Source organism: Electrona antarctica (assembly GCF_951216825.1).
Source record: "Electrona antarctica genome assembly, chromosome: 18".
NCBI lineage: Eukaryota > Metazoa > Chordata > Actinopteri > Myctophiformes > Myctophidae > Electrona > Electrona antarctica.
This window is the reverse complement of record NC_136799.1, coordinates 30,095,347-30,120,158: the sequence shown is the minus strand read 5'-3', so window position 1 is coordinate 30,120,158 and position 24,812 is coordinate 30,095,347. Positions and strand designations below refer to the sequence as shown.

At 40.3% G+C, this 24,812-nt stretch overlaps 3 protein-coding genes across 8 annotated transcripts; all 3 read left to right on the top strand.

The window, feature by feature from the left end:
* Nucleotides 1–906: 906 nt before the first annotated feature.
* LOC306942579 (ATPase inhibitor B, mitochondrial-like) lies at nucleotides 907–2,187 on the top strand. The gene is made up of 3 exons (XM_079528580.1): nucleotides 907–1,062; nucleotides 1,644–1,756; nucleotides 1,884–2,187. Exons 1-3 carry the CDS (start codon nucleotides 991–993, stop codon nucleotides 2,023–2,025), a joined length of 327 nt encoding a protein of 108 aa, XP_079384706.1. The 5' UTR covers nucleotides 907–990; the 3' UTR covers nucleotides 2,026–2,187.
* A 2,074-nt stretch (nucleotides 2,188–4,261) lies between these two features.
* On the top strand, nucleotides 4,262–13,737 carry LOC306941715 (uncharacterized protein). Of its 6 annotated transcripts, none has more exons than XR_013792204.1 (17): nucleotides 4,262–4,326; nucleotides 5,170–5,244; nucleotides 5,660–5,723; nucleotides 6,193–6,236; nucleotides 6,440–6,547; nucleotides 6,771–6,835; nucleotides 7,335–7,390; nucleotides 7,755–7,822; nucleotides 8,020–8,141; nucleotides 8,635–8,698; nucleotides 9,539–9,614; nucleotides 10,049–10,112; nucleotides 10,569–10,626; nucleotides 12,253–12,328; nucleotides 12,515–12,674; nucleotides 12,872–13,031; nucleotides 13,225–13,737. XR_013792204.1 is itself a non-coding variant. In XM_079527338.1 (15 exons), the coding sequence occupies exons 9-13, from the start codon at nucleotides 8,125–8,127 to the stop codon at nucleotides 12,570–12,572; spliced, it is 273 nt and encodes a 90-aa protein (XP_079383464.1). In that variant the 5' UTR covers nucleotides 4,262–4,326; nucleotides 5,170–5,244; nucleotides 5,660–5,723; nucleotides 6,193–6,236; nucleotides 6,440–6,547; nucleotides 6,771–6,835; nucleotides 7,335–7,390; nucleotides 7,755–7,822; nucleotides 8,020–8,124; the 3' UTR covers nucleotides 12,573–12,674; nucleotides 12,872–13,031; nucleotides 13,225–13,737. The 6 variants fall into 6 exon arrangements, 3 of the variants coding, with proteins under 3 accessions (XP_079383464.1, XP_079383463.1, XP_079383462.1); XR_013792205.1 differs by having other exon boundaries at nucleotides 8,635–8,719; XM_079527338.1 differs by lacking the exons at nucleotides 8,635–8,698; nucleotides 9,539–9,614.
* Nucleotides 13,738–16,214: 2,477 nt separating this feature from the next.
* rpl13a (ribosomal protein L13a) lies at nucleotides 16,215–19,735 on the top strand. The gene is made up of 7 exons (XM_079528189.1): nucleotides 16,215–16,300; nucleotides 16,966–17,038; nucleotides 17,303–17,368; nucleotides 17,582–17,683; nucleotides 18,552–18,637; nucleotides 18,836–18,895; nucleotides 19,379–19,735. Exons 1-7 carry the CDS (start codon nucleotides 16,280–16,282, stop codon nucleotides 19,586–19,588), a joined length of 618 nt encoding a protein of 205 aa, XP_079384315.1. The 5' UTR covers nucleotides 16,215–16,279; the 3' UTR covers nucleotides 19,589–19,735.
* Nucleotides 19,736–24,812: the final 5,077 nt, after the last annotated feature.

Here is a 24,812-nt window from a genome sequence, read left to right as displayed (position 1 = left end):
CTTCTCTTTGTTTTGGTGCCTATTTATGAGCCAAAAGTTGACTAAGAATCAAAAGATTTATTTTGGTTTGAATAGTCAGTGGAGCCCATGTGAGATGTGTGAAAATTTGGATCGACAGCTATGTTTAATTGACTGCAGTTAAATTATAATAGCAGTACAGACAGTGAACTTTTAAAATACTTGTCCAAGTCTGTACTGATCATGATTGTTTTCGTGTATTGCTACATTTTGAATAAAAATAATTCACGATTGTGTGTTAACGAGTGAAAGCACTACTTTTATTGAGATAAAAGATTCAATTCTTCCCATTTTTTGCCCTTGTGTACGGTCCACGGTGATGAGTTCACACGGGCTTTTTAACGATGCATTGTCGACGATTCATTGTCAATGGAAGCCAGCGACATCACGTTGCAAAGACGCAATGACGCAATGTAGCTGCTCCAAATTAACTCAAGCTGCTGCCACACTATGAAAAGAGCTGCGCACGGCCGTCGCGCAAGTATTCCGCGGAGGTGGAGCTTAATTTCCATCCACCAGCTGTCTAAAAACTCAATCTGAGCTGCACGCAGCCGAGAACGTGCGCAGCTCTTTCGATAGTGTGGCAGCGGCTTGAACGCAGCAGACCTACGCAGCCACGCTTCACTCCACGTTAAACCAGTAGCTAGCTACGCAGAGCGTGCGAGACCATACCATTACAAAGATGGGTAGGTCTACTGATTTATCAGTTTTACACGTTGTTCCTGCTGTTTCCTGAGGGTTTAGAAATGCTACATGAATATAACAAATATCGGATATCTTCAAGAATAGATTTTGATTGTTATTTGACTCATTCTTGAAGTTGATAATTGTATTGGATTGTTTTTTCTTTTTATTTGCTCCCCTCTATAAAATAGGCACGCCCCTTCTGGTCAACGGTAACCTTCATAAGTCAGCTGCCTGCTTGTCAGAATGAATGCGATTCAGTCAGTGTTGTTCCTTTAGAGAGCAATTATGGCAAGATTTTTGAGGCCCAACGTTACGAACTTTATCAGTACACAGTTAAGAATGGCATCCGACCACCAGGTAAAATTAACTGCTAGACCAGACTTTATGAATGTTAGTTTTTAGCTACCAAAATACAGTTAATTTCAAATGAATGACGTGTGTTGTTGACTGCATGTTGTTGACATGGTCCACTGGCAATAACGTTGTCATGTTCTTGATTAGGGAACGTAATGAAGTTTCGAGTATCGTTGAACTCTTACTATATGACAAATGTATTCAATTGATTTTCATTATGACAAATATATTCAATTGATTTTCTTTCATTCAATATCTGTTTAGTTGGAAATGTGAACTTTTGTGCTATTTGTTTGAAACCTAGTTCAGGCCTGTGCATACGTGTTGTCCTCAGTTCAGTGCATTATATTGTTGAGAAACCTTCTGGATTATTCCACTCTCTGGCCGTGTGGATGACAACAAAAGGGGAAGTTATTTTTTTGTATCAAATAACTTAAAATTTGACTGACCTTCAGAATGGTGTTGCACTTTCAGGATCCATACTTAATGGGAGAAAGCTGTTCTACAGGTGGCAGATGAGCTAAATGTCACAATCAAGATGGCTATAATATTAATTCCATAGGTCTATATTTCTTTCCTCTTAGATGGGTGATCTGGGTGGAGGTGCAGGGAAAGGTGGAGGAGGTGGTGGATCTATCAGAGAAGCAGGTGGATCCATGGGGAAGAAACAGGCTGCTGAGGAGGAGATGTACTTCAAGTATGCATTTCCCTCTTTTAGTTACTTTAGGTTAGGCCTACCTCGGTGGTACCTCGCTGTTAACTTCCTCATTCAAGTTTTCTTTTTGTGTGTCTTTCATGCCTACCCTTTCATCTCCCTTGCACAGGCGTAAAGAGCGGGAGCAACTTAATGCACTGAAGCAGCACCACCAAGAGGAAATTGACCACCAGAAGAAGGAGATTGAACGTCTGCAGCGTGAGATTGACCGCCATAAGGGAAAGATCAGGGAACTGAAGCACGATGACTGAGAAACCACACCACAATCCCAAGTCTCAGTGATTCACAGTGCCAATAAGAACCCCTACTACTCAATAAGTTTGTTGCATCACTGCCTAGCCAGGCCCACTGTTATGTGGTTCATTCATTTTCTGTAAATAATTGAAAGTTAATAAAGGAAGTACTTGTTATAATTGTTGCCATTGAACACATCTTCAGATATTGGCCTAGGGAAGTCTGCATGCAACTACACATTTGTTAGGACAGCGCATGCCACAATTAAGATGTTATTTGAATTTAATTTCAATACTGCAACAATAACCAACCTATATTTTGTTTTACTCGGCATGGTAAACACCTTGAACAGATGATACACAATACTATAATAAGATATAGTACTCTCAAGCAAAGAATAAGATGAGTTTACCTATTTGAGCTCTTTTCTTGACAAGGTTATCAAATAAGATTTTTGGGCAAATTTCCTCTTTGTTAACAAAGGTGCTCTCAGGACTCTTGCCGGAGCCCTCATTCAATGCCACGTTGGATATGCTTGCACCTTAGTTCCCCAATGTCACTAAGACTAATTGCTTCAGACCTCCCAAAACAAACTCATTTGACTACTTCTTGGCCTGGGCCCTCCTAATTCCAACACATTTTGCTAGTCTGGGATGGCTCAGCGTAGACTACTGTTTAGGAATTCAAAATGGGATTGGGTTTTAAGATTATGTGGGCCACATACCTGCACTAACTACTTCAAAGTGACAAGTGAGTGACAGCCACAAATACCAGAGGGAGTGACCACAACAAACAAATGTGGAATACGCTGACAATCCCTTAAAAATGTGGATCAAACGGGACTGAAAATCCATCTTTCAGGAGACCACAACTTCCAACAAGGGGTGGTAAACTCTCTTTAACCATAGAAAGGAGATGGCATTCACTGCTGCTATTTTTTCTCTTTCCCATTGTTCTGCTTTGCACATATAGTGGTTTATATAAATTATATTGGTTGATAATGTATTTTGGTGTTATTTTATGATATCTTTATGATTTTAGTATAGGACCACAATTGAAACATAATTTTTTGCATTATCCTCTAGGTACAATCCATCAATCAACCATTCATTCAATCAATCAATGTATAATCATCACCTCACCCCTGCCCACTTTGACAGGCTGGAATGGCTTAGGGTTGATGACAGAGTACAGCATCTTGCAATGGGTCTGGTCCACAAGATTCGATACACCACCAAGATACCCATGTACCTGTCTAGATACTTCCTTTCCTTAATGTTAACGAAGTCCACACCCACAACACCAGAGGGAGTGCAACGAAACATGTACAACCCAGATTCGACACAAACAAGGGACTAAATTCGCTCCACCAAAATGTGGAACACCCTACCAACAGTCATTAAGACATGCAAATCCCTTGACTCCTTCAAAACCGCTCTCAAAGGGCACCTACGGACGGCTGCAATTCGAAACTGGCCCCTGTAAAATCTTAATCCCCCCCACCGCCCACCCTTTTTTCCCCTCACTGTATGTTTCTTTTCCCTTTTTACCTCCTTTATGATGAATTCCTGTTCTGTTCTTTGACTACCGGTATATAGAAGTGTCTGTCTATTTGTACGTCTCTAAATGTTTTGATGAATTGAACAAGGTGCACCCTCTTGTAAACAAGTGTAATGCTTAATCGGGTCATCCACTCACAGTTAACAGTCTTTGTATTGAGTTTGTGCTTGAAATGTACTGTAATTCTGCAAACTTAATACATATTTCAATCAATCAATCAATGAATTAGAACAAGTCAGTGGACTCAGACTACCTATATTAAATGCATAACTAACTTTTAGCAAAGTTATGTTAAAAGTTAAGCTGATTTACAAATCTTTTTACAGACTGGCCAGGATAATTATTGATGATTAATTTGAACTCATCTGACTTCAATAATCTCAGTTAGTTTACAAATACGATAGATTAATGTAATCACATACAATATTCATATAGCACATTCCATTCAAGTCATTACAAGAATGAAATACATAATAGAAGTCAAGAAACACTACAGCAACTGTGATATATTTTCTACAGACTATATCCACAGGGTTAGCCTGACACTCAGCCTGAATTTATTTTTTTAATGGGCGTGGCTAGCGATTCAGGGGCTGGAGCCAGGCTATCCACAGGGTGGCACTGGAGGGTAATTTCTTATGATACGATTTTAGGAAGTAAAGACGTCGTCACGTCCGCTGAACCCTGGTATAATAAGGGCCATCCCCGCGTGTATCTTTCTCTTTATGCACATCATCATGGCGAGACAGCACAATGCGGTGGGTAGCTGACTCACTGAGCTTGACTTTATCACTTTCGTGGCTGAACTGAAAAATATTATCATAATCAATATACTTGCTTATCGCCTTTTTGGCTGCCTCCTTCTTGCAACACAACATGGATGTTTATGGGTTGTTGGGCCGCTACTGAATGGAATCAACTAGGCCTTAGGCGGAGGCCCAGTGTGGATTTAATACTGTGTGTACTGTACACTGACGTTAATTCAATTTATTAGCTTAAGCTGAATACATTTGTTTCGATTCAGTCACATGGCGTTTGGGCCAGTTGACTGCATGTTTGCATGTTTTACTTTATGCACACGTGGTGATTGAAGGTTGTCTTATTTCGTGCTTAGGGTGTCGGGTTCAGTTAAAAATACGTTTTGTGGTCTATGATGATAAACCATGCACCACGCTGAACATGTGATGTATATAACATAACCATTGTATCTGAGACCTACATTTAAAGACCTCCTCTTGCAAAAAAATAAATTATCATACTGTGTACAGACACTAGGAAAAAAGGGAACAACGGGTGGCGACTTTTTTTTTTTTTTTTTTTTACAGGGGCCAGTTTTGAATTGCAGCTGCCTGTAAGTTGAAGGAGTCTAGGGATTCACATTTAACTGCTGTTAAGGTGTGGCGTTACAGTTTAGTTGCATATGAGCGAAACTTATTTAACCCGTTTGAGCTGAATTGGGGACTTCTTTACATTTGTAATTAAGGAACATTCTAATGCTTGTACTGTATTATGCTGGTAAATTCTGTGCTGGCAACCATGCCCATCAATGAGTCGTTATGTCCTTCATTCTGACTAATGCATTGCATCCTTATTCCATGTAGGTTCTGCTGCTTGATGGCAGGCGGGATCTACGTTGGTGTTTTGCTCCTGTGGCTAATCGGGACGGGTACTGCTGGGTACGTGAAAGGTTAATGTACCTGTCTAATGAACACCATCCATTGCTGTGGCCATGCCACTTCAGAGCTCCTATAGTGAAATCTTCTGGAGGACCAACTGTTGGGTTCTCAGATTGATTTAGGTGAATCTTTCCATCTAATTCAATCTGTAAAAATGGTCAGTTTCTGTCGACGGTCTAATGTGACTAACGACACCAATTTCCTATGAACTCACTTGCCTAGTATCTCTAGAATTATCTTCTAGTGCTATATTGTCTGTCTATGATTACACTACTCGCCTTGGTTGAGTTTAACGACCATGAAAAAACTCACATGCACTACCATCTGAGACTGACTGTTGCCAATAAGTGTCAATATGATGATCTTGTCTATTGAGTTTCTAAGACTTTGTTTTGTTTGTCTTTCCTCCCTATAGGCCACAAGGTGGTAGTGCTGAGATGAGGGGAATGAAATCTCTGGAAACCTCTACTGCAATAAATGTTAGTAGCATTAATACTTTCAAAATACTGTAGGGTGCATCCTGTTTGACCTGCTTACTGACACATTTAATTAGCGTTGTCTATGAGAATACCTAACATGCACTAGTACTACCATCTGAGGCATAAGCGTTACCAATGTTGTCTTGACCAATATGATTCATGTGCAAGGATATCAAATGGTGTTTGTCATGACATTTGCTTTTTGAACTGTGGTGCTCTTCGATATTTAACAACCTTAACGCACCCAAATGGGTATCATGATGATGGCTGTTTATTGCTTGTCAATGATGAGTCTTTATCCCAAAACTGATCATCTATTGATGAGAACAACTTACGGATCTGACTACTGAGTTGAGTCATGGACAAATTTGATGTAATATAATATATTTTGCAGCACTTGTCCTTTGAAGGTAATGACTGTTTCCTTTCTTCGCCTTTCTTCCTTTCTTCGCCTTCATGCACTGGACAGACAGACGGAAGGTGTTGATGATGTTGTCCCCTCCATACGACAAGGTGACTTTAATTTTCCAACCAGGGAGGACCAAAGGTCTTGTGTTTAAACCTGTGCTGTCTGTGATGTAACTTTTTTTAACCTTACCATGCCTTGTTTGAGTCTTGACTCTGAAACGATACACTTGTCTGAGACATGCTATTTTCTCAAGAGTGTGTGTGTGCTTTTGGCTACTGTATCTAATGGTGACCTTTTTCACCATTAGCTTCTTGCTCGTGTGGATAAACGGATACTGCTGTGTACTTGAAGAACCTGTTGCGGAATCCCTGCTGTGGTCCATACCACTTCAGAGCTCCTATAATATCTGTCAGAGGTGAGCTTGTAGATGACAATTTCCTATAAATACATTTGCCTATCTCGAGACTTGTCGTCTTTATTGTCTGTCAATGATTACACCTACTCGCCTTGGTTGAGTTTAACGACCATGAAAAAACTCACATGCACTACCATCTGAGACTGACTGACTGTCACCAATAAGTGTCAGTAGTTGTCTGTCGAAATATTAAGACATGTTTTTTATTGTTCCCTCCCTATAGGCCACAAGGTGGTAGTGGGGAGATGTGAGGGAATCAACATCGCTGGAAACTTCTACCGCACAAACGTCAGTAGGATCCATCCCGTTTGTCCTGTTTACTGACATTCTAACCATGAGAATACTTGCATGCACTACCCATCTGAGCCATAAGTGTTTCCTTCTTAACTATGCCAAATTTCTAACCCTGACCCACTATCATTCATGTGTAAGGATATCAAGTGGTCTTGGATATTTAACATAAGGTGGTATGAGCCTTTATAACATTTAGCTTAATTCACCCAAATGGGTATCATGATCAGGGCTATTGTCTCATGCTTGACAATGATGAGTAATCCCGAAACTGATCATCCATTGATGATACATTTATCGGATCTGACTACTGAGTTGAGTCATGGACAATTTTGGCCATACATCATCTTCACATTTATTCTTTTGGAAATGTGTTCAAGTTGTAATTTTAGTTTTGCTCTGTTAACTTTCTTGGATATTATTTGCACCCCTTATACCATTGCGTCTGTGTTTTTAATGTTTCATTTCTTTGCCTTTAATCCTGGCATGATGACAGGCTGCACTGGACAGACTGACGGTGTTGATGCTGTCCGTGGCCCTCCATAAGACTAGGTGAGCAGACACTGATTAGCTTGTCCACAGTTTGGTTTCTGCAAAACGCCCACCCAGTGCTTGGGGCAAGACCAGTCTACAGTAGATGCATGAAATGTGAATTCATGTGTCTGTTACGGCCTCCAAACAATTCAATGGTCATGACTATTGTCCTTGCTTAACAGTGATGAGTCCTTTATCCCAAAACTGATAACTCTTGATGAGAAAAACTTACGGATCTGACTACTGAGTTGAGTCATGGACAAATTTGTTACTTTCCTATATTTTGCAGCACTTATCCTATTGCATTATGTGAAGTTCGAAGGCAGTATTTTTTTGTTTTGTCACTAGAGTTTAACGTTTCCATTCTTTGCCTTCAATCCAGGTATGATGACAGGCTGCACTGGACAGATGTAAGGTGTTGATGCTGTCCATGGCCCTCCATAAGACAAGGTGACTTTAATTTTTCAACCAGGAGGTACCAAGGGTGTTCTATTTTAACCTGTGCTGTCTGTGATGTAACTTGCTTTAACCTTACCATGCCTTGTTTGAGTCTTGACTCTGAAATTATACACTTGTCTGAGACATGCCATTTGTGCTGAAGTTTATCTGCCGTTGCCTCCTGTATCTAATGTTGACCTCTTTCACAGGAAACGTACTGGTCATCCCACCGTTTGATTTCTGCAAAATGCCCCAAGTGCTTGCGGCAAGACCGGTCTGCAGTAGACTCATGAAATGTGAATTGTTGGCCCAGGATGGTTTACCAGACTAGGTACTAATGCCCACAAGTTACAAAATTAACTTCTACTTGTCTGTTATGGCCTCTAAACAATTCAATGGCCATGACTATTGTCCTTGCTTAACAGTGATGAGTCCTTTATCCCAAAACTGATAACTATTGATGAGAAACTTCAGAGCTCCTATAGTGAAATCTTCTGGAGGACCAACTGTTTGGTTCTCAGATTGAATTAGGTGAATCTTTCATCTAATTCAATCTGTAAAAATGGTCAGTTTCTGTCGAGACTGTCTAATGTGACTAACAACACCAACAATTTCCTATAAACTCATTTGCCTAGTATCTCTAGAATTATCTTCTAGTGCTATATTGTCTGTCTATGATTACACTACTCACCTTGGTTGAGTTTAACGACCATGAAAAAACTCTCATGCACTACCATCTGAGACTGACTGTTGCCAATAAGTGTCAATATGATCTTGTCTATTGAGTTTTTAAGACTGGTTTTGTTTGTCTTTCCTCCCTATAGGCCACAAGGTGGTAGTGCTGAGATGAGGGGAATGAAATCTCTGGCAACTTCTACTGCAATAAATGTTAGTAGCTGACTCACTGAGGTAGCTGACTCACTGAGCTTGACTTTCTCACTTTCGTGGCTGAACTGAAAAATATTATCATAATCAATATACTTGCTTATCGCCTTTGGCTGCCTCCTTCTTGCAACACAACATGGATGTTTATGGGTTGTTGGGCCGCTACTGAATAGAATCAACTATGCCTTAGGCGGAGGCCCAGTGTGGATTTAATACTGTGTACTGTACACTGACGTTAATGTATTGGCTTAAGCTGAATACATTTGTTTAGATTCAGTCACATGGCCTTTGGGCCAGTTGACTGCATGTTTTACTTTATGCACACGTGGTGATTGAAGGGTGTCTTATTTCGTGCTTAGGGTGTCGGGTTCAGTTAAAAATACGTTTTGTGGTCTATGATGATAAACCATGCACCACGCTGAACATGTGATGTATATAACATAACCATTGTATCTGAGACCTACATTTAAAGACATACTCTACACTTCTATGCAAAACAATAAATTATCATACTGTGTACAGACACTAGAAAAAAGGGAACAACGGGTGGTGACTTTTTTTTTACAGGGGCCAGTTTTGAATTGCAGCTGCCTATAAGTTGAAGCAGTCTAGGGATTCACATTTAACTGCTGTTAAGGTGTGGCGTTACAGTTTAGTTGCATATGAGCAAAACTTATTTAACCCCTTTGAGCTGAATTGGGGACTTCTTTACCTTTGTGATTAAGGAACATTCTAATGCTTGTACTGTATTAAGCTGGTAAATTCTGTGCTGGCAACCATGCCCATCAATGAGTCGTTATGTCCTTCATTCTGACTAATTCATTGCATCCTTATTCCATGTAGGTTCTGCTGCTTGATGGCAGGCGGGATCTATTTTGCTTGTTTTGCTCCTGTGGCTAATCGGGACAGGTACTGCTGGGTACGTGAAAGGTTAATGTCCCTGTCTAATGAACACCAACCATTGTTGTGGCGGCGTGGCCATGCCACTTCAGAGCTCCTATAGTGAAATCTTCTGGAGGACCAACTGTTGGGTTCTCAGATTGAATTAGGTGAATCTTTCATCTAATTAAATCTGTAAAAAAGGAAAAATGGTCAGTTTCTGTCGAGACTGTCTAATGTGACTAACGACACCAACAATTTCCTATAAACTCATTTGCCTAGTATCTCTAGAATTATCTTCTAGTGCTATATTGTCTGTCTATGATTACACTACTCGCCTTGGTTGAGTTTAACGACCATGAAAAAACTCACATGCACTACCATCTGAGACTGACTGTTGCCAATAAGTGTCAATATGATGATCTTGTCTATTGAGTTTTTAAGACTTGTTTTGTTTGTCTTTCCTCCATATAGGCCACAAGGTGGTAGTGCTGAGATGAGGGGAATGAAATCTCTGGAAACTTCTACTGCAATACATGTTAGTAGCATTAATACTTTCAAAATACTGTAGGGTGCATCCTGTTTGACCTGCTTACTGACATTTAATTAGCGTTATCTATGAGAATACCTAACATGCACTACCATCTGAGGCATAAGCGTTACCAATGTTGTCTTGACCAATATGATTCATGTGCAAGGATATCAAATGGTGTTTGTCATGACATTTGCATTTTGAACTGTGGTGCTCTTCGATATTTAACAACCTTAACGCACCCAAATTGGTATCATGATGATGGCTGTTTATTGCTTGACAATGATGAGTCTTTATCCAAAAACTGATCATCTATTGATGAGAACAACTTACGGATCTGACTACTGAGTTGTGTCATGGACAAATTTGATACTTTATATACTTTGCAGCACTTGTGTGAAGTTGAAGGCAGTGTTTTTGTCACTGGAGTTTTAAGGTTTCCTTTCTTTGCCTTCAATCCAGGTATGCGGACAGGCTGCACTGAACAGATGTGTTGATGGTGTCCCCCTCATACGACAAGGTGACTTAAAATTTCCACCTGTTGAGAATCAATGTGTATAGAGTCCTGATGTCACTCCCTGGTTCCAAGGGGTTTGGAATTTATTCTCTATGGAGAATAACATGGTCATTGTCTCCACCAGGCCGAAGGCATGGGGAGAGAGTATGTTTTGCACTCCGTCCGTGTGTGTGTCCGTCCGTCCGTGTGTGTGTCCTTCCGTCCGTCTGTGTACAGCTAATCTCTGGCACCGTTAACCCGGCCGATGCCAAACTTTGCACACACACTCCCTGGATGCCAACGATGAACCTCTGCCCCACATTTTCCACAACGGCCAGTTATAGCGCCACCATGAGGCAGCTTTTCACATTTTTGACCTACAACTGCACCGATCTGCGTGAAACGTTGCATGCACACTCCCTAGAGGCCAAGGACAAACCTTTGACCTGCATTTTCCGCATCTGCCTTTTATAGCGCCACCAGGAGGCCGACTTTTGTAAAACACATTTTTTGATATTACTCCTCCAGATTCTGTCCAAAAATCTCACAAATCGTTACACAGTATCTCTATGGTCATGTGCTCAAGTTGGATCTGTCCGATATTTCATATTCCATCCTAATTGGCTATAATTGGCTTTCACAGTTTGCAAGATTGCCCCGTTTTGAACAATAGCCTCAAATCATGAACGCAGCATGCAATTTACGTGAAATCTTTCACACTTTTTCTTACTAGGCTGAGGAATATATCCCACCCTTTTCACATTGGCCTGTTATAGCGCCACCAACAGGTTGATTTTTGCAAAACACATTTTTGGAACAAAATGCCTCAAATCATAAAAAAAAAACAAAAACATCCTCCTAAACATCCTTGCCAAACATCACACACACTCCTATCCTCCTGGTGGAGACCTGTGCCCGGAAGGGCACTTTTTCTAGTTTTAAATGCTTCTCATAAGCATTATGGTCCCAAATTGTCAGATGTGTCTATCGTTTACGACAGTCGGTCTCTCATATTTGTCTATTTCTAGTGAAAATAACTAATTTGACAGCAGTAACATTAGCGTTTTCTCAGTCGGTTGATTCTTCCATATGATTTGTTTAATATCAGAACACAGTTCTGATATGCAGTGATCCAAAATCCCCCTAAGGGGATTATAATACAAATAAAAGTACATGAACCTGTGGACTTCGTGCTCTATAGACATGTGTGTGTATACACTGTGGTGCTCTTGTCCCTGTAGCTGAGTTGATGCCAATTCTGGGACTCAAATGTGTATGTCATGTAGCTGCCCGTTACAAAACACTCGCTAAACTTAACTCCCTACACTAAACAACCACTCTCCAAAACAATAGTCTACGAGACAATGGGCGATTCACCCCTACTGAGCCATGTTATATTGGTGGATATTCTGTATACAGAAATTGCATCAGGAGGTGTAGGATTATGTATAATTGGGGCACACATGATGGAGACCCATTTACGACAGCAGAGCCTGGTGTTCTGTGTCATGGATATATATTTTTTAAATTGTATTTGAGACGGATGTCATCGTTCCAAGGTAAATTTGCTGGTACTTAATATTTAAACTGCAGCCAGACCAACTGTACATGTAACTAAACCCTTGGTGTGTCATTTCCCCATGAGTGCAGCCATTACGATTGGCAGGCTGGGTTATGTCAGTCTCCAGGAGGTTGCACCACATCTGCAGCAGTTCATCAGACCATGGTGAGTCACAATGACTGGTTACAGTTTTAGAAGTTGCTGCTCTGGATATGATGACACACCCAGCTCATTGATTTACGATGATACATTTTGTTCCTATTACTTCTGATCCAGAAACCTTACAGTTTTTGTATGTTTGGCTTTGTTTAGTTTGTTTATAACGAAACATTTGTAACCACTCCTGCCCAGGTGTACGTCACTGAAGAATATCCAGGATAACGAGAAGGAATCTGCATGGTGTAACTAAAACCCCTGGTGTGTCGTGTCTCCAATCTCCCCATGTTGGCAGGCTGGGTTACATCTGTCCCCAGGAGGTTGCACCACATCTGCAGCAGTTCATCAGACTATAGTGAGTCACAATGAATGGTTAAAATCTAGTTTAGAGGTTGCTGATCTGGATATGATGACACACCCAGCTCATTGATTTACGATGATACATTTTGTTCCTATTACTTCTGATCCAGAAACCTTATTGTTTTTGTAGGTTTGGTTTGTTTAGTTTGGTTGGGTTATAACGAAACATTTGTTGTAACCACTCCTGCCCAGGTGTACGTCACTGAGGAATATCCAGAATAACGAGAAGCAGTCTGCGTGGTGTAACTAAAACCCTTGGTGTGTCGTGTCTCCAATCTCTCCATGTTGCCAGGCTGGGTTATGTCTGTCCCCAGGAGGTTGCACCACATCTGCAGCAGTTCATCAGATTTTAGTGAGTCACAATGAATGGTTAAAGTTTTATCTAGTTTAGAGGTTGCTGATCTGGATATGATGACACACCCAGCTCATTGATTTACAATGATACATTTTGTTCCTATTACTTCTGATCCAGAAACATTATGATTTTTGTAGGTTTGGTTTGTTTAGTTTGGTTGTAACAAAACATTTGTTAATGTCTTTCACAGAAGAAACCCATGGTTGTACCAGCTGCCCTCAAGATTGTTTGGCTGCTGCCTGAACCAACCTCTGAGCTGTCTAGTTTCTCATGTGGCAGTATTCTCTCCCTCTGCTCCTGGAACGCCTTTAAGCCCTGGGTAATGTCCACCAGATGGGGAACTAGTCTCCCCGCAAGGACTGCCACTCCTGGCTCTGTGATGAGACTTTCACGTTTCTTTACTAAGAAATGCATTTGTTTTTAAACTAAAAGTAATTGCAACACAACAGCCTCAAAAGCTTACAAACCTAATTTGCAAACTGAGTGAAATGGCTGAATACTCGCAAAAATAGCAGATGCACAAGCTTGCAACATGTTCTGACACGTTGTTAGCTTGTAGATCGGCAACAAAGTATAGACTCCAGGGGGTCTGGTCAACAATGTGAACACCTGAAGAAGGCCATAAGCTGTAGGGTCTATATGCGTGGGTTGTATCCTGTACCGTGCACTGTAATGGCCATCTAATAAAAGTGTTTTAACTTCACCAGAAGAGTCACACTTTTTTTTTTTTTTTTTCTCCCCCCTTGAATATTTAAGATGTGGTTTCCAACTATCGAGTATCGGCATCCTACTTTGCACAAACTAACCAATTTAATCTTTGACTGTTGGGTTAATTGTTTGAAACTAAAATGTATGCAATAATCACAACTGGTTCAAATCAAAACATAAATTCCAATTGCTGCTTCAATTTACTGATTTCCGATTCACATCTTGCAGTTATTTGGAGTGACTACCGTTCCAGAGATGGCTTTCTGGGCCAGATAAATGCTTCAGCATAGGCTTAAAGGAATCATTGCAGTTGAGGGGTGTTATGAACTTAATTTTGATGAAGATGTACAACTGTAAATGTACCTTTCTTAAATGGCATGCCAGTAGTTGTTTGTACAGTTTGAGCCCAATTTGACCATCATTTACTCTGATAGCGGAGCCCAGCAATATGAATAAACACCCTCAAATCACAGCAGTTTAATCCTGTGTGTATCTTCCCCCAATGGGCTCCAGCTTATGCCACCTTATATATATATTGGTGGGTAAATGTGGTTGGAGCCATGGGGAAGAAACTGGCTGCAGTGCTGAGGATTGTTTCAACTAACTACATTTGGTCACATGATTCCAGTATGTATTGCATGCTTTAGCTGTATACTACATCCCATTTGTTTCCCCTATTGTACTAGTGCAGTGATTCCCAAACTGGTGCGTGCACGCCTTCTAGGGGGTGTGTGTGACATGAAAAGGTTATTTTTATATTATAAATATATTAACATATGCCTATATATATATATGGCAAGTATATAGAATATAGCCTATGCTGCATATATATGCCATATTCAGGTTCATATGTGTATATATAGCTTATGCAAATTTTATTTCCATGTGGGAGGGGGGGTGCGTCAGCTAGGTCAGGAGGTAACGGTGCATGACCAAAAAGGTTTGGGCAAAATGGGAACTGCTGTACTAGTGCATTGTATTCCTTTTGTCCCCCCCACACACACGGACGGTTGATCCTGATTTACAGCACATGACCTCAAGGAGATTGAACATCTGCAGATTCACTGCCATAAGGGAAGACTGAAGCACAAATGGAGGAGAAAACTGCAATACCAGAGTGATTCACATTGCCAAAACTACTTGATGAATTCACTGCCTAGCCAGGCCTGCTGTTGATGTGTGGTTGATTCATATGTATTATGCTTGAAAGTTAAAGCAATGTGCTTTGTTTTTAAAAAAAATGGTCATTGTTGCCATGGCCTTCATGGTCAGACGTTGGCCTAAGGAGGTCTGGAACTACAGATACACCTTTTTGTTTGAGACATACAGTGCACACTTTAAAGGCCACCATTAAGATGTTCTCTGAATTGTTCAACAATATATCAAAGTTCATATTTACTATATAAATATAGGCATAAACTTAAATAACTTGTACAAACAATATAAGAGGCATTGCCACTTTTGGCAGAACAGATTTCATAGATTTAAAAAATGTAAATGACAAATGAGGCTCAAGTGTGTATTAGAGAGAACTAGTCACACTGGAGTGCAGACAGACCAAGATTTGACGATAATGAAATGATGAATTTAAACAAACATCTGACTGTAATTCACTTCACGCATTACATGATCAAGTAAAACATTCATAATTCATATACAGTAGGCTATAGCACATGTGCTAATACAGCACATTACACATGAGCGACAGTGGCTCAGGGGTATAGTAGCTGGATTGCAACCGCAAGGTTGCTAGTTTGAACCCGGGCTCCCCCAGAGTTAGTGTTGATTGTCGAAGTGTCCTTGAGCAAGACACTGAACCCTCCTGATGTGCTGGTTGGTGCCTTGCATGGTTTCTGCTGCCATCAGTGTATGAATGGGTGAATGTAATGCACAATCTATGTAAAGTGCCTTGGATAAATGTACCATTTACATAAAAAAGATAGATATCCCAAATAGAAGTGATTAAATAGAAAAACGGCAACTATGATCATATACACACACACACACACACACACACACACACACACAGAGAGAGAGAGAGAGAGAGTTGTTTTTACGTCTGTATACTGATAATAAAAACCCTCTGCCTATCCAGAGGGTGGCGGTGTAGGATCATTGTATGCTCTGTTTTATTTTTTCTTTCGTTTTTTATAAGACATGGATATGGTAGGCCTACAGAGAATTCAGGTATTTAACCAGCACAAACACCAGAGAAAGAAAAATAAAAATAAAAAAATAAACATACAAATAATATAATATATATATATAATACAGCAATGACATCAAGGTTCGGGGAAAGAGGATTTATTATACAAATTCATTCATACAGTTTCTCCTCTTTTTTTGTTTGTTATTTACTAGTGATAAAGATCTGATGAGCATTTTAAATTCCAATTTGAAGTGGGTAAAGTTCATAGTAAAGTTTGCCCATTTTATCCATTTTACATAATACAAGAGGAAGTAATCTATGTCGTCACGTCCGCCGAACCCCTGCATTATACTGCGGGCAACCCCGTGCATCCTTCTTTTCGGACATCATGGCGGACCGGTTCAATAAGGTGTGCAACTGCGGAGCATTTATAATTCATTTTTTTGTGCCTCAGCTGGATATACATCTCTCCTTTAGGGCAGAACTGAAAGCGATTATCATAATACATCTTATTTTAGTCGCAGTGTTGCCTAACGTGTCTCCTTACAAGTGTTTTTAAGCCGATGATGTTCTGTGTTGGACAGCTACTGTTGAGTGCTGCCTGTGTCATGGCAGCCCCCTAGCAAGCCAACGTTGTTACTTGTTAGCTGGCTAACGTTAGCATAAGGCCCTGTGTTGATTTTAAGTCTACTGTGTACCGTGACTTTAATTTACATTAAGCTGAGTTATTGACAACCAGATTGGTCTACATCGTGTTCGTTTTCCAATTGACTACGTTGGCGTTTTTATTTCAGAGCACACGTGTTAAAAGCTGTCTTGAGTGCTTCGTGCATAATTATGCCGGGCTAAACGTCAGTCTTTCTCCATGCGCTGTCAAAGCTCAGCATTTTTAAAATAAACTACATAGTTTGACATGTGCGCGGATTGTAGTTTATCACATTTGTGTGTACATGCTGCCAATAGTAGTGTCTAGCTATTTAACGGTTTATTGGTGGTTGGCTACCTTGCTCATTAATGGCTTGTTGCCTATCTGGGAACTTTTCATCTTGACTAACGTGTCCTTAATTCATGTAGGTTCTGCTGCTTGATGGCAGAGGCCATCTACTTGGGCGTCTTGCTGCCATTGTGGCTAAACAGGTCCTGCTGGGTATGTAAAGGTTATTTTGACAAACATTATCCATGCTAAATACTTGTTGCTATGGTCATGACTATTTCCATAGGCACATTTGCCCACCTCTAGAATTGTCTGCTGTATTGTCTGTCGATGATTACACTACTCGCCTTGGTTGAGTTTAACGACCATGAAAAAACTCACATGCACTACCATCTGAGACTGACTGACTGTCACAAATAAGTGTCAGTAGTTGTCTGTCGAAATATTAAGACTTTTTTTTTTGTTCCCTCCTTATAGGCCACAAGGTAGTAGTGGTGAGATGTGAGGGAATCAACATCTCTGGAAACTTCTACCGCAACAAACGTCAGTATTATACATTCAGATACTGAATGGTTCATCCTGTTTGACCTGCTTACTGTCGATGATGATGTACACATTTGAGTTAACAATGAGAATACTTTACATGCACTACCATCTGAGGCATAAGCGTTGCATTCTTAATCAATGTTATTGTCTTGGCCCACTATCATTCATGTGTAACGATATTAAATGGTGTTTGTTGTGCTTTTTGAACAGTGAAGTACCTGGCTTTCCTGCGTAAGAGGATGAACACCAATCCCTCCCGTGGACCATACCACTTCAGAGCTCCCAGTAAGATCTTCTGGAGGACTGTCAGAGGTAAGACTGTAGATCTGATTACTAATCTGATGAATGATCAAATGATACTATTATGTGCTCAAAGCAGGGCACCCCAGTCCATGACTGTGTAATGTATCCCACTATATCCAGAATGATTATTTATGAAACGTCTTTTAAATTACATGTGGTACCTGACTGCTTGTCTAAATAGGGGTGTTAAGATTAATTTCAGACTCCTCCCATTAGCTTAATTAGTGTAATTTCTTGGTTGATAACCACTTAACCCTATATACTTTGACTGCATAACTCAAATGTGCACTGCATAAAGGCTGAAATGATTAGACAAAAGTCCTGGTGACTTATTTCTATTGTAGTCATATGTAGTTATGCTAAGCCCCCTCCTGTCAGAAATCACTGACAGGAGGGGAAGCTTACAATGTATCAAGTTGAGCTTGTAGATTTGTTTATGGGGCCCAGAAAAGCAATGCTACATTTCATGTTACGGCTTAGATCACTTGGTCTAGGAATGCATCTAAACAAATTGGTCAAGGTTACCTGTACAGTTTCTGATTATCTTGGATATTTTTGGTGAAATGTGGTGTTTAATAACTGGCATGATTAACCTTACTTGGAAGAATATTTTTTTAAGACGCTCACATGGCTATCATTATCAGACATATGGGTGTGATGGTCCCTTGCTTGACATTGATGAGTCTTTATCCCAAAACTGATCATCTATTGATGAGACGCTAACGGATCTGACTACTGAGTTGAGGCATGGACAGTCTTAGCCATTGGATATTTTCATGATCTTGTCAACACTTATGCTATTGGCTCTGTGTAAAAGTTTAAAAGCAATCATTTGTGACTATAGTTCTAATGTTAACTTATTTTGTCTTAAAACCAGGTATGCTTCCTCACAAAACTAAGCGAGGACAGGCTGCACTGGACAGACTGAAGGTGTTTGATGGTGTCCCCCCTCCATACGATAAGGTATTAACCTAGTCTTCCAGCCAGGAAGCGCCAATGGGGTTCTATTTAAACCTGTGCTGTCTGTGATGTAACTTTTTTAACCTTACCATGCCTTGTTTGAGTCTTGACTCTGAAACGATACACTTGTCTGAGACATGCTATTTTCTCATAAGCTGATCTGCTGTTGTATACTGTATCTAATGTTCATGTCTTTCACAGAGGAAGCGTATGGTCGTCCCAGCTGCCCTCAAGATTGTGCGCCTGAAGCCCACTCGCAAGGTGAGCCTATTATAAATTGAGGTGGATATTGATTACCCATTGTATGCACACTAATGATGCCTAAATCTAGCTTCACTTATTGTGCCACAATATGTTATTGATTAAGCTCTTTATCCCATATCTGATCATTCATGAGACAATTTGAACCGATGCCTTTGCCCTTAAAATACAATAGCCATATCCTTAAGAGCTGGTTTAAAATGTGTCAATAAAGTTGTGTACGGTAGTCAGTCTGGAAACATTACTAGTGGCATTACAACTGGTTTTGTGAATAATGGTCTACAGGCGAAAGGCACTTTTGGAGGGTTTAAGAAGTCCTGTGCTTTTGGGGCTAATGACCATTTAATAATCTGATCTGTAGATTAAGCAAATCTGCAGTTGCCAGCATTGTTGGTGGTGGTACTACCAAAACCTCCCAGAAGAACAGACGTGGATTTTACTAGTAAATGTCTGATTCCATGTATTCTTTTTCTCCACTCGTAGTATGCCCTCCTTGGGCGCCTGGCCCATGAGGTTGGCTGGAAGTACCAGGCTATCACAGCCACTCTGGAGGAGAAGAGAAAAGAGAAGTCTAAGATCCACTACAAAAAGAAAAAGGCCTTGATCACCATGAGAAAGAAAGCGGAGAAGATCGCAGAGAGCAAGCTTGCACCATACACAGCAGTTCTCAAAGAATTTGGAGTTCTTGTCTGATTTGGTGGCCAATAAAGGTTCTTTATAGAACATGTTTTGACTTTATTCCATTGCGAAGAAGATCACAGAGAGCAAGCTTGCACCATACACAGCGGTTCTCTGAATTTTGAGTTCTGTCAGTTGGCCAATAAAGATGTTTATAGAGCATGTGTTGTATTCCTGAGTTTAACTTTATTGTAGAATGAAAGGGAATTCTTGGCAATGACGTGCACATACCAGCTCATCACTTGTCTACTCTAAATGGGTGGATAAGGTACTGTAGAAATGGTGTTGACAGTTTGGATTCAGGATGGGTAACCGTGACTGATATAGCATTTCAGACGATGCTTTATACACCTGCAGTATGGATGTTGTAGGCATATAACTGGCCTACACTAACTTACAAAAAGTATTTAAAATGTGGAGTCATACCAAATATTACATTTGTCTACAGCTTTTGTATGCTGTCGGTCATTGTTTAACATTGTACTCCATCGCTGTATGAACGATGTCAAAGGGTTTCTGCTTCACTTTACCCACATTGGCTTAATATGATGCTAAATTCAAATGTTTATTGTGCAACAGGAATTTTCAGTGAACTGCTAAAATACAGGCTTGACCTCAGGCAGTAACAGACCACAATATTATAGAAGTCCTTTACTTTAGTGACCTTTCATGAAGAACTACTGAACTTAATCATTGAAACGTGAATGGACGGCTGTAGAGCACCATTCAGAATTCAAGTTTATGTAGGTGAATGCTCAAATATATGGGCACCTGAGACTAGAGTATCCTACAAGAGCTTTGATGTGCATACAATAAGCCTAGGTTATACGTAGGCAATAGGTATCCAATCCATCTAGGTATTCTATATGGCATGTATATCAGCCAGGTCATTAACATTCAGCCCAGTAGGCGGCGGTGCTGCATTAGTCATAACACCATTTGCAGAGCCTTAGATGGCTCTGACCATTTGTAGCGGGAATTTTCAATTTGGTTGATTGACTCCTATTCTATGATTGATTGATGCTCAACAGCCGCCAAGCTGACCAAGAGAAAGCGATCATTTCAAGCTTTTTCTTATTTTCAAAAGCCACTGGCAAAAACGCCTAAAGTTGCTGGTTAATTTAGGCTAGTGCCCTACTAAAGTAAGTAAAAGTATATTCGATATAGTAGTAGCCCTTGCCAAAATATTTGACCATTCAAAGTAATAGAGCGACAGAAAATAATATGGCAGAGAAGTGGGGTCCTGCATGGTTTATTCGTTCCTCAAGTTAGCAAAGTTGCTGGTTAATTTAGGCTAGTACCTACTAAAGTAATTTAGGCTGTACCCTACTAAAGTAAGTAAAAGTAGGCCTATATGCTATATATGTATGTATTTCGGCACACCATTCAAAGTAATAGAGCGACAGAAAAGTATATGGCAGCCGCGAATTCTGGTTTATTCGTTCAAGTTAGCCTAGTGCCTGTCTATTGTGCGCTTGATGAAAGAATCGGTAGGCTACAGCTACACTAAAAGCTTTGGCATCATGTGACATGTCTAATGCATTATAAATGCTTATAATAACACATTAGCTTATTTATATCATAGACAAATTATAGTTAAGCAATAAGCACTCATAAATAGGCTAAGTGTTGGTGCTAAGTTTAAATGAATGTATCTATCATTTACAACCAGATGAAATAAATAAAGATAATAAATAAAGAAAGAAAGGTATTTATAACATATCTGCAAGAAGTCTAGTTATAAGAATGTAGAAGAATATAGAAAATCAAGAAAGAAAGCACCTGACCTTTTTATGAATAGACCTTTCTTGACCCACATCTGCATTGTAACCCAAGCAGTGTTTTTGCTCGGATACATTCAAATTTAAAATAATACCACAACCACTATTTACTGAATTCCTTTCAATTAGGGTAGGTCGATAGAAAACAGTATTATTCCTTATGTGGAAATTTGCAGCTTTTGATTGATTGATTGAAATATGTATTAACAGTTTGCAGAATTACAGTACATTTCAAGCACAAACTCAATACAAAGACTGTTAACTGTGAGTGGACGACCCAATTAAGCATTACACTTGTTTACAAGATGTCTTAATGACAGAATGTAGTCCCTTGTTTGTGCCGAGCTGCAAAGAAATGCCTTGAAAACCAAGGCTATCAATGCCCTGAAAGAAGTAACTGACTTTAAATACCTGGGCTGAGGGCTCACATCGGTCAACGCAAACACAGTGAGGTAATAACTTGCATGGAGGGCTCTGAAGGCCATGTCTAGTGTGGAAATCCAACCTGGCCACTACTACACATCAGAATGCTGTGAGCAGTGGTGTAAAGTAACATTTACTTAATTCTTAAGTAGGCCTACTATATACAATTTGGAGGTATTTGTACTCTACTTGAGTATTTCCAATACTTTTATTTCTGCTCCACTACATTTCAGAGGCCAATATTGTACTTTTACTCTACTCTACTACATTTATTTGAAAACTTTATTATTACACTACATTAAACACTTCAGCACTATTAGTCCGGCAGCCACCATCAACATGTTACTAACAAGCATCTTTATGGGATAGGTGCCTTATGAAGATAGCATTGACACCGGGAGGTCCCAGCAGGGGAGGAGAGTACTGGCGAAGCTCCGGACATAAGGAGGATGGAGATGATGATCTTGTCCAAGGACGAACTAGAGAAAGGGGCTCTCTGATTTTGAAAGTTTGACCCTGGCCATCACTTATGATGAAGTCAAGTAGAAGACTGCTCAAGGTAGGAACCTTGTATTCTTCTTTGTTGCTGTTGCTTGTGCTGTATGCTGTGTGTGTATTTGTTACTATTTGCTGTCATTTTGGAGCCCAATGACTGGGTCTGGGTAGCAATGAAACATGTTCAGTGACTGTTTGTGGCTCTGGAATTGGATGCTGATGTGAATCTTCACTACAATGTGTATATTCATGTTCTGTTTCTGATGTTGAAGGTGGTGAGTTATGACAGGGTACGGTATATATGTGTAGGACAGGTCTTGGTCACTTAAATGCGTGCGTGCGTGCGTGTGTGCATGCGTGCGTGCGTGCGTGCGTGCGTGCGTGCGTGCGTGCGTTATGGCTGTTGTTGAAGGTTGTGAGCTGTGACAGGGTGGCTGTATGACTGGCAAGTGGCAAAACCTGTGTCTATGTATATCAGGTACAGTATATAGGCTTCTCCCTCAGGGCCTTCTTTCTTTCTTTCTTTCTTTCTTTCTTTCTTTCTTTCTTTCTCCCTTTCTGTCTGTCTTTCTTTCTTTGTGTTTTTTCATGTCAGAAAATCTAAGGGCTCATGGGTCACAATGGCAGAATTGTTCTCATGAGTAAAAGCATATGTATGCTGCAAGTTTCATGGTTTGTTTGTTTGTTTGTCATGTTTATTTCGAATACGCCAATAAAACAGAAACAATTCCTTGCATTTCGCATCACAAAGAAAAACAATTAAAATAAATAGTTAAAATATAGCAAGAAGAAATAAAAGGAAAAATAAAATAGAATGAAATAGAAACTGAAATCCCCCTTAGGTAGGACTAACAAAGGCCCTCACCCATAATTAATGTGATTTCATATTCATTGTTTTTATATTAAATAAAACAACTATTTGAATATGTATTAGTAAACAACAATGTATAAATTCAAGGACAAGCTAACAAAAGAGATTATTTCTTTTCTAAAGATAATTACTCAAATAAATACAGTTTCTCAATTTTACCAGAAGATGGTAGTATTGCACTTAATTTCTTGCAGTTTCCTCTGTATATTTTCAGATAGATCAAAACATGTATTTCGGATCCTAAATGAACATTTGGAATCTGGACAGTTTATTTTATAACGGTAAACAAGAATGTCACTGGAAGGAAGAGGGTATGTGCTATAACAATTATATTTTCGGGGTAGGCAACTGTCAGGGTAAATTCCAGCAGTTCTTGGGATCCCAATGGTGGCCCCTGTGGCCCTTATGGGGCACCAACCATGACAGTCTAATCACCTGGACCATTAGTTTATGTTTTGTATGACAATAGGTGTTTGCTTTACACAGGTGGGTGCCAGAGCCCTGAAAGGAAACACTGCCACAGGTCTCCACTTATTGTCTCCACCAGGCCGAAGGCATGGGGAGAGAGTATGTTTTGCACTCCGTCCGTCCGTCCGTGTGTCCGTCCGTCCGTGTGTGTGTGTGTCCGTCTGTGAACAGCTAATCTCCGGCACCGTTAACCCGGTCGATGTCATGGTGGCGCTATAACTCGCCGAAAAGTGTTTTTACTTTAATTGCCTGGAATTTTTCACATCTGCTCTTTATAGCGCCACCAGGAGGCCGACATATGTAAAACACATTTTCTAATATTACTCCTTCAGATTTTATCCAAATTTCACGCAAATCGGTACACATGCTCTCCATAGCCATGTGATCAAGACACGTTTGTTTGATTTCTCATAATCCACCTTCATTGCCTACGATTGGCTTCTAAACCTTTCAGGAGTAGCCCGCTTTGTACCCGTTTTGTACAAATTGCCACAATTACTCAACGCAGCGTCCGATTGCGGTGAAACTGTGCATGCATATTCCCACTAGGCTGAGGAAGAAATGCCACTTGACAGTTTTCAAATCAGCCTCATGGTGGCGCTACAACAGGCCAAGCCGCGTCACACACACACACACACACACACACACACACACACACACACACACACACACACACACACACACACACACACACACACACACACACACACACACCCACACACACACACACAAAACATCCTCCTGGTGGAGACCTGTGCCCAGAAGGGCACTTCTTCTAGTTAGTTTCTGTTGCATGTTTGAGACAAAGAAACCCTTTTCAAACCAATCTTGACTTAAAAAAAGAGTGATGATCCGGCACTCAAAGGTAATAGTAGGAATAGCCTTTATTTAATTAAAAGGCAACTGCCAACATGTCAGGGCATCAGGGCGATGAATCCAACATGTCAGGGCATCAGGGCGATGAATCCAACATGTCAGGGCATCAGGGCGATGAATCCAACATGTCAGGGCATCAGGGCGATGAATCCAACATGTCAGGGCATCAGGGCGATGAATCCAACATGTCAGGGCATCAGGGTGATGAATCCAACATGTCAGGGCATCAGGGCGATGAATCCCGGATCGTCTCTTTTTTCTATGCCTTGATCCTGTATTCCCGTTTGATCCGTGTGAGCACCTTTTTACATTTTCTTTTTTACTA

What these genes read in the sequence shown, in the direction of transcription:
- rpl13a (XM_079528189.1), top strand. Translation starts at nt 16,280, where the DNA reads ATGGCGGACCGGTTCAATAAG. An exon ending in TGGCGGACCGGTTCAATAAG is followed by an intron (nt 16,301 to 16,965) that starts GTGTGCAACTGC and finishes TAATTCATGTAG; the next exon opens with GTTCTGCTGCTTGATGGCAG. An exon ending in TCCCCCCTCCATACGATAAG is followed by an intron (nt 18,638 to 18,835) that starts GTATTAACCTAG and finishes TGTCTTTCACAG; the next exon opens with AGGAAGCGTATGGTCGTCCC.
- LOC306941715 (XM_079527337.1), top strand. An exon ending in ATCGGGACGGGTACTGCTGG is followed by an intron (nt 5,245 to 10,048) that starts GTACGTGAAAGG and finishes TCCTCCATATAG; the next exon opens with GCCACAAGGTGGTAGTGCTG. An exon ending in TGTCCCCCTCATACGACAAG is followed by an intron (nt 10,627 to 12,252) that starts GTGACTTAAAAT and finishes CCATGAGTGCAG; the next exon opens with CCATTACGATTGGCAGGCTG.
- LOC306942579 (XM_079528580.1), top strand. Translation starts at nt 991, where the DNA reads ATGGCAAGATTTTTGAGGCCCAACGTTACGAACTTTATCAGTACACAG. An exon ending in GAATGGCATCCGACCACCAG is followed by an intron (nt 1,063 to 1,643) that starts GTAAAATTAACT and finishes CTTTCCTCTTAG; the next exon opens with ATGGGTGATCTGGGTGGAGG. An exon ending in GAGGAGGAGATGTACTTCAA is followed by an intron (nt 1,757 to 1,883) that starts GTATGCATTTCC and finishes TCCCTTGCACAG; the next exon opens with GCGTAAAGAGCGGGAGCAAC.